This window comes from Uloborus diversus, chromosome 6, assembly GCF_026930045.1.
Source record: "Uloborus diversus isolate 005 chromosome 6, Udiv.v.3.1, whole genome shotgun sequence".
NCBI classification, from domain to species: domain Eukaryota; kingdom Metazoa; phylum Arthropoda; class Arachnida; order Araneae; family Uloboridae; genus Uloborus; species Uloborus diversus.
In genome coordinates, this window is record NC_072736.1 from 12,503,661 (window position 1) to 12,516,420 (window position 12,760).

Genomic DNA, 12,760 nt, shown 5'->3' on the forward strand with positions numbered 1-12,760 from the left:
GCTTTCTTTTTTTTAAATATGTTTTACTATTTTAAAGTTGCTCATTCGTATCTAAAATATGTAATGCTGTTATTAAGTTTTCGAATGCAGCTGTCAAAACTTTTTTCTAACATAAGTTTTGGAATGCAGCTGTGAAGACTTTTTTCCTAACACATTATTGTCAAGAACTTTGCATCTCTACTTCAGGCTGCTATACACAAGTACTTTTGTTTTCGTATAGGTCAAGTCATCAAAGCATGGGATATCGGTGTTGCTACCATGAAGAAAGGAGAGAAAAGTACATTGTTTTGCCTTCCTGACTATGCATATGGCCAAAAAGGGAGCCCTCCTAATATTCCCGAAAATGCAACCTTAGTATTTGATGTTGAATTAATTGATTGGAAAATGGAGGATCTTAGTCCTAATAATGATGAAAGTATCTTGAGGTCCCTAATTAAAGAAGGACAAGGGTATTTAACACCTAATGAAGGATCTGTAGTTGAAGGTAAATATATATTTTTTTCTGCATACATATTTATTTTGACCTTACAAATGAATGCCATACTTAACAAAAAAATACAAACGGTGATCCTGACAAGCATCATGCTGAATTAGCTATCTTAAAAGTGTTCTAGCAAGCAAATCAGCAATCTTGATTGCTGCTCCCTTATTGGACAAGTCATACTACAACCATTAATGCCCATCCATTGTTGTTTTTTTTAAAATAAATATTTTGCTGAAATATGTTTTTTAATTTCTATCTTAGTGTCAATGCTTGACGAGCAAAAAAAATTCACAGAAGGGGAGGTACATAGGTGCCATAGTGCAGCCCATGGGTGCAAGACCTTCCATCTCTGGACAGATTTCCATCTTGGACAAAATTTCCGAGACGGAGGTCGGGACGGAAAGAAACTCGATGACTTTCCTTCAGTTTTTACTTAAAAAAGAAAAATTGAGTGTTCACATAATATGCTTTAATAACTGGACCGTTCCATAACCATGAATTTACATGGACATTCTCTCGATTTTCCACCATGGGCTTGTTTTGTTTGCAACCTGCTTTTGGAGAAGTATCTTTTAGGCTCGCGCCGTTTGATTTTTTTTTTAGGTAGCTCTGTTATTTCCAACTCACTGCTTTGCAGACCACGGAGTTGCTTGCCATTCTCGCCGATTTTTCGAATTAATCTTGCAAACTTTACACACATAAATCAAAATTATGTGCTCTCTTAAACTGTGTTGAATCTGAATAATCGCTTTCGAGTAAGTGCTGACGAAAAGAAAGGTTTATGCCACAGCAAAGGTTTCTGCATACCAGGTAAAACGGGAGCTACCAAGCATTTTGAAGATTTTAATGAAAATGGCAATTCTGAAAAGAATCGGGGGGGGGGGGGATTTCCAACTGGGTTTGAAACACTGATGGGCAACTGTTCCTGCATTTTTGACATGTTTCTGGTAAAATATTCTTAAGACTTGAGGAAACACTAAATTCCAATGACTTGCAGTCTAACACTAGCTAGAATGGAAATACAGAGGAGGGGGAGGGGAGACACGGAGAGAGAAAGAAAAGAAACGAGAAAAATAATGGCAGAAAAATTGAAAATGCTGCTCTTGCGAAGAGGGTGTCTGCAAAATAACCCACGATACTGAAGCCATAAAACGTTTATATCTTGGACAATCTGGGGGGGGGGGGGGGGGGGGTTACTCGAGGGCTCCAAAATAAAACATTGAAAAGCTTAATTGTAAGCCATTTTCAAAGCTAGGCGTGTTTCGGGATTTCTCCTTTGCAAACTCTTAAAAATTTTAAAGTAAAAAATGCTTCTAGTCTGTCTTTAATGATATAAAAGTGGGGAGGGAGAAGTTAAAAATAAAAGAAAATCAGAAACTGAAGTCATAAAAACACTAATTTAGGCAATCTTTGGTGAATTTATGAGATGGTTACGGTGTTCTAACCTGAAAATGTTTTGTTACTGATGGTATTAAAAACTATTTGAGGCTTTACTTAAATATGACTTAAGAGAAAGAGTATTTGGGACTCTCTCTCGAAAAATGTTTATAAAACTTAAATTCTTAAAACTTCGGTGATGAAAAGGAGGGACCGCAAACTTAAGTCAAATTTAGTGAATTTAGGGGGGAAAGTTGGGGGGAGGGGGCTCTCTCCTTCGAAAATTACTCCATACTGACATAAAGAAATGTTATTTTGGCTATTTTTGAGTGAGTTAAGAGTTAAGGAATTCGGGGGACTTCCTCGAAACATTTTCGAAATTGAAGTCGTAAAACTTTGAGTTGTCTTTGGCGATGTGGAGAGGGGAGTTGCTCTTTCAAAAGAAAAATAAATCTTAAACAAACTTTCACTGCCTTTACACAGGAAAAAGGGGTATTCCACCGGCCAGCCCGAAAAAATTCCGTTTCTGAAGTTTTAAGAACTCTGTTTTGGACTGTTTGGATGACTTAAGGGGGAAGGGAGTTTGAAGCTTCTTTCAAAAAGTTTCCGAAAAAGATTTGAAAGATTTTATCAATAGCCTTCAAAGTGAATGAATATCCATTTTCCATTATTTTCAGCCAAACACTTTTTTAGTTTTTATGCGAGTGGGTAAATTCCTGGGAAAATTTTGAGAAAGGATTTTAGTAGCTTTCTACTAAGGGAATTTATATTTGATTAATTTTGAACAGATTAATTTTGAAATATTTCTGTAACCTTTGTTGACTAGTGAAATAGTTGGAAATTTACAAAAAAATTTAGCTGTTGCACAATCACCTGCATATTTAACCTCTAATATATGTAAAAACTGTTTTAAAAGAAAAAGATTAGATTTTAATTATTTCTCAATTTTTTATCGTCATGGATATTGATCTGAATAGTCTCATGAAAGCTAAAAACATTACTGTGCGTGGTTTAAATAGTAATAAAGAATTTCCAATTAGCTTTTCGACCCTATAATTAGATTTAAGACACATAAACCAGAAATTTCTTTTTGGAAGTGATTTATGTCATTGTTTTTAAACAACGAATGGAAGTGTTGAATTAATGCTTTAAGTTCAATCTAGTTGCTGTAGGAAACAACTTTTAACACAAAGACATGTACTGGTAAAAAATCCCTATATCTCCCCCCCCCCCCTCCCTCCGTGTTAACATATTATGATTGTGTTATTTTAGTTACTAAAACTGCAAAGGCTCAGGAATATCCATTTAAAAAAAAAAAGATCTGACACATTGTACCTGCATAAATAAAATACAAACACAAACATATAAATCCTCAACATTTATTTCATTATAAAAAGATCTTGAATTTTGAGCCTTATTTAACCAAAACTATTGCCTTGCTGGGTGGCCCCCTGTTAAATTGTGATAATTTTTTTTATAAGGTGCCACTGTATCCGAATATTCCAACAATCAGTTGTATCTATTAATGTGGGAAAGAAAGAAGCATATGTTTCTCTCTGACGCCACATCAGTTAATTTCAGTTTTAGTTTTGAAAAGCAAAATTACATCTGTGGTTGTTTCTTGCAAGTTTTCCTGATTTTAATAAATTTGGTAGTGTAAATAGAGCAGTATTAGAATTTTTGTGAATGGGACATCCAGCAGTTAGTCCGTATGAAATTCTATAAATGTTTCGCTATTTGGAGTCTCCTTGGACTAAGAAATCTGAAAATTTTTAGCAGGGATGTTTACTCTTGGTGTTGACTTAAAACGTAATTTAATGGGTTTACAGTTAGAGGAGGGTCTGTTTTTGTTTCACTTTTCTTTTTTATAGGTAGCAACCCTTCCTTGTGAGAGTAAATGGCAGTATCAAAAAAAATTTTTGTTTCTCATTTTTAAGCAATTTTTGTCGTATATTTTACTTTAGTTTTACTGTTCATACATGATTATTTGGTTTGCACTGAAAAGAAAGCAGCTGTCAGAAGTATCAAGTGCTGTATTTCTGCTTGCGGTAAAATGGTATAATATTGTAAAAATTTTTTTTTAATATCCTGTCAAATTATTCAAATTCCAAAGATGTTTTGCTTTATTCCATATGAATACTTTGATAATTAATTTTTACATACATTAATTTCAGTGCATTATGTTGGAAAATTCCAAGACAAAGTGTTTGAAACACGAGATGTCAAATTTGTGATTGGTGAACCATTTGAAGAAAATGTTATTGAAGGTCTAGATATAGCTCTGCAAAAATTTAAAAAAGGGGAAACGTCCAAAATAATTGTAGCTCCTAAATATGCATTTGGTGACAAAGGAAATCAAGAACTCAATATACCACCCAATAGCACTGTTGAATATGAAGTTACTCTTGAATCTTTTGAAAAGGTATGTCTTCCTGTCTTTTAGAAATAACATAGACTTTGTATTGTATGTATGTAGAAGAGACATTGTTATTGAAAAGCTCTGACTGAACCAATTTAGGTGGGTGAAATTTCTATAGAATTTTCAGATAACTGAGAATTTATTTTTCTTTAGATAAAAAAATACTATTGGTAAGATCTTCAACAAAAATTGTACACTAAGTTGTATCAATTTTTAAAACTTGATTTAATTAGGATTTTATTGAGAAAGAGGTCACCAAACTGCCAACTTCAGACTTGTCAATTCTTCATATATTTTAGTCACCTTTTCTGTAAAATAGTCCCCCGTTTTTCAATTTAGTGCAGAGTAGTTATTTTGGCTAAAATAGTCGTGGTGTAGCTCTGTTGTTTCCAACTCACTTCATTGCAGATCACGGAGTTGCTCGCTATTCTCCCTGAATTTTTGAAAAAATAGTCTCTAATTGAACATTTAGCCTTTTCTCTTGCTATTTTTGATCATCCTTTCATTTTTTTTTCATTTTCATTTTTTCCTTTTTTACAAGCTTTACATGCCTAAATGAAAATTATGTGCACTCTTAAAATGTCTTAGAATTGAATCTAAATCACCGATTGAGAGTGATTTCTGACCAGATGAAAGGTTTACGCCACAGCAAAGAACTTCCACATACCAAAAATTTCTTCATGCTGAAGTATTGAAATGCTATTTTGGTTTTTCGAGGGTGTTAAGAGTTAGGGAAAGGGTCTTTCTCGAAACATTTTCGAAATTAAAGTCGTAAAACTTTAGGTTGTCTTTGGCGATTTGGGGAGGGGAGTTTCTCTTTAAATAGAAAAATAAATCTTAAACACAAATTTAAACTGCCTTTAATAAACACAAAGAGAGGGAGGAGGGTATTCCGCCGCCCAACCCGAAATATTTCATTTTCTGAAATTTTAAGAGCACTGTTTTCGCTATATTAGGATGACTTAAGGGGGAAGGGAGTAGGAAGCTTCTTTCAAAAAGTTTCCGAAATTAAAGTATTAAAACTTTTCATCGGTCATAAATCATGTATATAGGAAAGGGGGGTACTGCTCCTAGAAAAAAAATTTAGAAACTGAAGCCTTAAAACTCAAATTTAGGATATTTGTGGTAAACTCAGAAGAAGAGGTTCAGAAGTTCTCTTCCAAATATTTTTTGATGATGAAATTTTTAAAACGCCACTTTAGGTTATATTTGAGTGCCTTAAGAGGGATGTGATTCGGGGGCCGTCCCTGGGGTGAGGATTCACTTCCTTTATTGCTTTTTTTCAATTTATGAATATAGGAAAGTGTACCTCGTTTAAAAAATTTATCTACTTCAATGAAGTGTTTTTTTATGGCATAATTTCACCACCTGCTATCTTATAAAAGAATTCTTTTTCAAATGAAGACTGTATGGGGGAATGGTGCGAGTTCATCATCATTAGTCGCCCATACCCTTCCCTCACCTTTCCTTCTTTTCTGGTGTGTTGGCGCTACCTTGGGTAGACTTTCCGATCAGAACTGATTTATATTGCCAAAGTAAAAATCTTATGTCCCAAGCGATTTCATTGCTGCAATAAAAATGTTTACGATTGGCAAAAAACTAATAACGAGGAGCCCCGAACGCTTTTACCCTTAACATTATCCAACATCGTCTAAAATTGCGTTTTTGGAACTTCAATTTCAAAGTATTGCCGAAAGAGAGTTTCTGAACTCCATCCCTTTGATAATGCATTCAAAAAGCGCATAAACGATGGATGGAGTACGTTTTTAAAAACTTCACACCCTTTTTCTCTAATATTTTTGAAGGTCGCGCAATATTGTGATTTTAGGACTATCAGTTTGAAAAAAATTGAGGTAAGAGAGTCCCTGAACCTTTCCTTCCCCTGAACTTTACCAGAATGGCCTACCATTGCATTATTTGGACCTCAATTTTAAAAAAATTCTGGGGGAGATCCCCCAGACCCTCCGTTATTGGTAGTTTTTAGGTTTTTGGAATTACAATATCAAAACGCTTAAATATAACAATTTCAACTAAGTTCTTGTTGTTAGAAAAATAAAAGCTTAAAATTGAAATCAAACATAGATTCCAAAACTGGCATAGTTAAAATCTACAATATTTATACACATAAATTTTTCTTTAAGCACGCATGCTTGGGATGGGGGGGAATATTTTCCGTCTTGAACACATCACCAAACTTGCACCCATGACTCTCGGAAACATTGACATCAATGTTATACTCCTTATACTATGTACTTAAGGAATTAATGTCTGACAAAAGTACTGAAACCCTGTAGTTTTCAATTGCAGATCTCATTTTCACACTTAGGTTGCGAAATTATTCCTATTGAATTGTATTCATGATTTGAGGTTGCGTATTTTTGTCGGGTATGTATTCTTTCGTATCATGCAATGCATGGAAGTCTGTAGTGCAGTATATTCATAAATGTATGCTATATATTGATAAAAAGATAGATGTTTTTTGGTCGATGTATCAATACCATCTATGTCGTGCCTCTAGTAGCAATAGTTGCTTTTTTTTTTAATCACCTGTGGCCCCCGTGGCAGAAAGCTGGCAACATTGTCGCAGAATGAGAGAGAGTTTATGCAGAAAGATTTTGCACTAGGAGGGAAAAAAGGGATAGGGGAAAAAAGGTCAGCAATCAAATCATTCTGCAGAACAATATCAAAGGATAGCTGTTTCACGATAAAAAATGTAACTGAACTATGAATTAAGGAAAAGGGCTGATTTCCCACGAAAATAAAATAATTGCGACATTTTACAAAAAAAAAAAAAAAACTTTGGCGAGTGCCAAATCGAGCGATCATTGATGACTGTGGTAGTCTGCAACATCGGAGATCGGGAGGTATCGCAGGGATTAAAACCAGTTCTAACCAGAACTTCTCGCCACGTGGAGCGATTTTAAAGCTACCCTGTATATTGATCAAAGAAGAGTGGCTGGCAACGCACATGTTTGTTGTTTGTGTGAAAGACTTGTGACTTGTGTCGACTTGCTTTTTTTTCACCTCTGTTGAAAAATTAATTTAAGTCCTTAAAAATTGCTTATTTGCGGTGTCGCAAGTTGCAGCAACAGAAAACAGATGGAATACTTGATAAATTGTTTTCTTTTGAGCTGACCAATCGTTATTCAGATAGGGGTGTTTACATGAATGAAAACCTTTCTCTTTGAAGAAGTTAGATTTTTTTTCTAAATGCATATTCTAATTAAATTATTTAGTATGGGTTTCCATACGAAGGAACTTGTTTGCTCCAGTACTTGTTTTAAATTCTTTTTTTTTTCACGAGGGAGAGGGCAGGGGAGCCCACCTCGGGCGGGGGGAGGTCATGTCGCATACTGAGACATTAAAATTCGTAAGGGGGGAGTTGTTTTGAGAGGTATTTTTCATTGGGGGGCGGGGGTTCCGCGATATTGAAGGGGGTGCGCCCTTGCCTTTAAGGGGGGAGGATCAATCCCTGGGTGGGATTTCTTTTTTGCTTTAGTTTTTTAATAAAATCCTATTTTCTTCTAGGGGGTGGTTGAATTCAATTTGTTCCGACTAAAATGTGTTTTTTAATTAAATTTATTTTCCTTTTGGGGAGAGGGGGATACTTTGTTTATAATCTTGTGTATTGCATATATCAGTTTTTGATGGGAGGGTGCCATTTATTTATTTTTTTTCTCCAAATCACATGCATGTTTTAGTTTTTTTTTTTTTTCAAACTGTAATCCATGTTTTAATTAAATTCATTTTCCTTTGGGGGGAGGGGGATACTTAGTTTTAGTTGTGCAAAATGTATATTTTAATTTAGGGTTTTTTTTTGTGGGAGGAGGAGGGGTGATCCTTTATTTTTTTTAATCACATGCATGTTTTTTTTGGGGGGGGGGGGCACCGAACTGTAATATTTTAATTTAAAATTATTTTTTCTTCGGATCTTATTTCTTTGAGTATTGAATAGATGTTGCATCTGTATTTTTCTGGTATTGAGAACTACAGATAAGTAAGTGCTAAGAGATTAAGACTGGAAACTCAAATATGAGAGTGGCATCTCTGTTAAAACAATCATCCCCTGCTATAACATAATTTACACTATCATTACATAAATTAGCATAATAATTTACATTGCTTTTGGTTAGATTTGATTTTTTTCTCCACTTACCAATTGCTGTTACCGTGGTGTTAATATTTTTTACCATATAGATTTAGCTGAAGGTCACTTTTTTCCCCTGAAAGAAGTGACCCCTTTTTTTCCCCCAGAGCTGAAAATCCGTTGGAAGCCCTGATACTGAGCTTTAATGCTTTTCGTTTTTGTATAAATGAATTTACCTAAACAAGAAGTTGTGTGAAATTCGTTAAATAAATAAATTTTTCACTTTTGAAATGAACTGCACTCAAGTTTGTCCATTAGTTCATTTTTCACTTCACGGAGCATTCTTGCAGAAAGAAAGAATGTCCAGAAAATTTGTCGCAGAAAGTAAAATAAAATTCTGCCACAGCGCCAGTGGCCTTGCTTGTCGGAATATTATATAAGGTCGGAATATTCCGTATGATGCACCAAGTTTATTGGATCATACGATCATAAAAGAAATTGCTTATTTTGTACGAATTCTGAATGTTTTGTATGTTTCAAAATAAAAGCATACCTAGTGTAAAAACTATTTTATGTTAATTTTGACACTTATCTAAAAATAAGTACTTGCACCTATCTTGCTTAGAAGAACTTGAAGGAAACTGCATCACAAACACTGCTCAGCACGATATGAAATTAGAGTTCACAAATGCGTCTGTGTTAGTTCATGGAGTGTGCTTGGGTTTGATTCTTATTTCAGATTCTATGTTATTATTGAATTTACAGCTTTCACTCTAGCTCTTAGCTGCACGATGTAATCATGATCAAAACAATCTTAAAATTTTTAGAGGAATTTCAGCATATATTTAAGTTCAGAAAAAAGATAGAATTTTATGTCTTGTTTGCTATATGGATAATCTTCCATGTCAGACTGCTTGAATTAGTAAATTTACTAATGCTGAGTTAAAATATCTTATTCTTAATTTTAACTTGTTAAGAATAAAATGATTTTTTTAAATGTTTTATTAAATAAATAAATAGACATGATTAAATATGTTTTAATTGTGTATAGTCATGAGTTTTCCTGAGTATGGATTTTAACAGATATATGCCGTAATGAGTATGAGAATAATAACTTAGTATTTTGCTCCTTAGGAAAAGGAATCTTGGAACATGACATCAGAAGAAAAACTTGAGCAATCAGAAATGGCAAAAAACAAAGGAACAAGTTATTTTAAGGTGACCTATTTATATTTATTTACTTTTGAAAAATATATTTTTTATATAAAAATATTTATGTCAAACAGTGTAGTACCCCAGAGGAGGGTGCAAATATTTGTTCTTGAAAATAAAAATATGTTTATTTTCAAAATACTACACCTGGAGCCCAGATTATATGACTCAAAAACCATTGAAATATGCATGCAAATCTGCACTAAAATAAAAAGATATGTAATGCTAATAATTTTTATCTAAGTGGAGAAAAGTTGTTACACCTGAATATAAAATCATTGCCCTTTCTATTATTTGTTATTACGGCAATAAATACTTATTATAAAAATTATTTACACAGAAAATGGTTGACATTTTGAACCTTTTTTTATAACAATGAATTGGATGTTTTTATTAATTTCTAATGATGAAAATATCCTTTCAACTTCTTAACTTTGTCCTGTAACAACTTTTTTCTTATTTCTCACTACTTTATACACTAAAGTGCAAAAAAAAATGGTGTATGCATGTAAATACAAATAACAATGGTATAGAAACAATCGGATTAATATGTGATCGGCAATTCCTTTATCAGACGACAAGTCAAATTTCGGTGAAGTTAGTGCAAAAGCAAAATCCAGTGTAACCATGCTTCATTCATATTTTTTTCAGAAAATCATCCAAAGTTAAGAACGAAACATTTATATTGTTACTCAAATATGCTGTTATCAATGCTTAATGTATGTGGTAGTGAAGAAACTGGGCCTGATTAAATTTGTAGTTGTAGTTGAGTTATGACTGTGAATGATTTTATCTATCGTTTTTGCACTAACTTCAAAAATTATGTTTAAAAGTATTATCGATGGTGTTCAAAGAATAAAATTAGTTTTCACTTTTTAGAGCAATTTTGAAGGTTTTTTTTTTTTTTTTTGAGCAATCACGATTGCTTATTTTTCTCACTTGACTGTTTTTGATGTCCTATCATTTTATTTTCCCACTGCCCCCCTCCGCACCATCACCGTCGACGGGCTCCTCACGATGCTGCTCCTACAGCCAAAGACGTCTCCAGGTTGCATCCATGTCCTACATGCACACACACACATACACCTACACACACAAACACATGCATACATAGACACCTACACATACACACTACCCACACATTCATGCCTGCACACAGACATATACCTACACACACATACACATACCCCCCACACACATTCATACACACAACTACCCACACACTTATGCCAGCACACAGACACAAACACACATGCCTACACACACACATACACATTCCCCTACACACAAACACACATACCCCCACACACAAACACACACGCCTACATACACACACTCTTGATCGCGAAAAACATAATTTGAATTCAAGATGTCAAAATTCAAATTAATTTTTTAATTAATTTTTTTTTGTTTATCTCTAAAATTCATTTGTGTGTTAATTTAATTATAACCATTTAAATATTATTTTTCCCTAACTGATTTACATTTCACAGTATACAAGTTGCTTGTGATGCAATCCTGTATCTTCTTACTTAACCCAGATCATCTGTTATTGGCATAGATGATGATGATAAAAATACTACTATAGTATTTTTAGACTACTTTTCTAGACTACTATACTATACTTCAGACAAACCTAACCTGGTAGCATTATGAAGGCTAAGCAGATCCTAATCACTGCATTATCTCGCTTCCAGGTTAGGTTTACCCCCACTATAGAGCAATGACACTGAAGAAACTTGATGCTTGCTTCAGAGAAGCCTTCAGTCAAAAATATTACTACAATTACTATTAATATTACTGTTGTATGGCACTAACTTTTTGTAACAATGGGTTTTATATTTAATCATTTAATAGGGAAATTGCATGAAATTTACTGTTTTTTGACCTTAACTTTTTTCTAACGAACAAATATGGTCAAATAATGTGATGGGACCTAAGTTGAGCCATCCCCTATCCATTAAAAAAAGAACTGTCAAAATCTGTTTACTAGGTGAGACGCTGTGAGTGGACAAACAAAAAAAACATACATGCAGTATGAACTGATAACCGCCTCCTTTTTGAAGTCGGTTAACAAATATGCTTTAATTTTTACCAGGAGGTAATTTGAAACTAGAAACTTTGCTTTGATGTGTTGAATTATGTGATTTTGAAATGTGTTGAATTATGTGTAATTTTTTTAATATTTCCTTTTTTCTTTTTTTGTAGAATGAAAAATATGAAATGGCTTCAAAAAAGTATAAAAAAATTGTTGATTATCTCCAAAATGAGTCTGAATTGACGGGAGATCAAAAGGATAAGAAACAAGCTCTACTGCTGGCAGGATATCTTAATCTAGCTGCATGTTTCTTAAAACTAGGAAATCACCAAGAAGTCATAGAGAATTGTGATAAAGCATTGGAAATAGATTCCAAAAGTGTTAAAGGGCTCTTTAGGAAAGGACAGGTATAGTTTTTGCAATAATATTTAAGATTTCTTTCTTTTTTTTTTATTATTGCAAAAGCACTTGTTTCTACATCAGTCTTTTATGTATTGCAGATAAATGAGATTGGAGCTTAATAAGTAGAATTAAGGAAACTGATAACACATTTAAAAATATATATAGAACAGTAAAAATTAATATTTAGTTGTAGTAGAGTATTATAAATTATCTAAAATAACATTTTTTTTATTTATACAGTCATTTCAGAATAACTCGAATTTAAGGGTGCCGACGAAAAACTTCGACTTACCGCTAGTTTTGGTTTCGGACATTTCAATATTAAAAACCATCAAATATTTACATATGACAGACAAAATTACAGAACATAAATTTTTAAGCACAATATGCACTGTTTAATCAAATATTTCAAGGAAAAAAATCAAAAGCATGGCCTTGATTTCGAAACTGCCGGAACCACTTGAATAGAGCTGTTTCTACTTCAGGAAAGGTGCACATTTTCATTTGTTTCAAATTTGGATTCTACCACTTTAGAAGTTTTTCTTTTAATATCATTGACAGAGTATTTAGAGGTATATCATATTTTAATGCAGTATTTTTCTTTTCCATTGTTGGATTCCTTTCAATGTCATAAATAAGATTACTTTCTAAATCCAAGGTTTTTAGCTATCACTTAGACATGTTTAATAGTAAAGAAAACTCGCTCTTTCTCTCAGGTACTTATCAGCAAATGATCGAACT

At 33.3% G+C, this 12,760-nt stretch overlaps 1 protein-coding gene across 2 annotated transcripts in view; it reads left to right on the forward strand.

Moving 5' to 3' along the window:
• Nucleotides 1–12,760, forward strand: part of LOC129225300 (peptidyl-prolyl cis-trans isomerase FKBP4-like) — a 31,133-nt gene that overhangs the window by 15,434 nt on the left and 2,939 nt on the right. For both annotated transcript variants that reach the window (XM_054859890.1, XM_054859891.1), the window contains exons 3-6: nt 221–484; nt 4,036–4,283; nt 9,502–9,585; nt 11,788–12,024. In XM_054859890.1, coding sequence (XP_054715865.1) covers nt 221–484; nt 4,036–4,283; nt 9,502–9,585; nt 11,788–12,024 — 833 coding nt within the window. The remainder of the gene's footprint in view (nt 1–220; nt 485–4,035; nt 4,284–9,501; nt 9,586–11,787; nt 12,025–12,760) is intronic.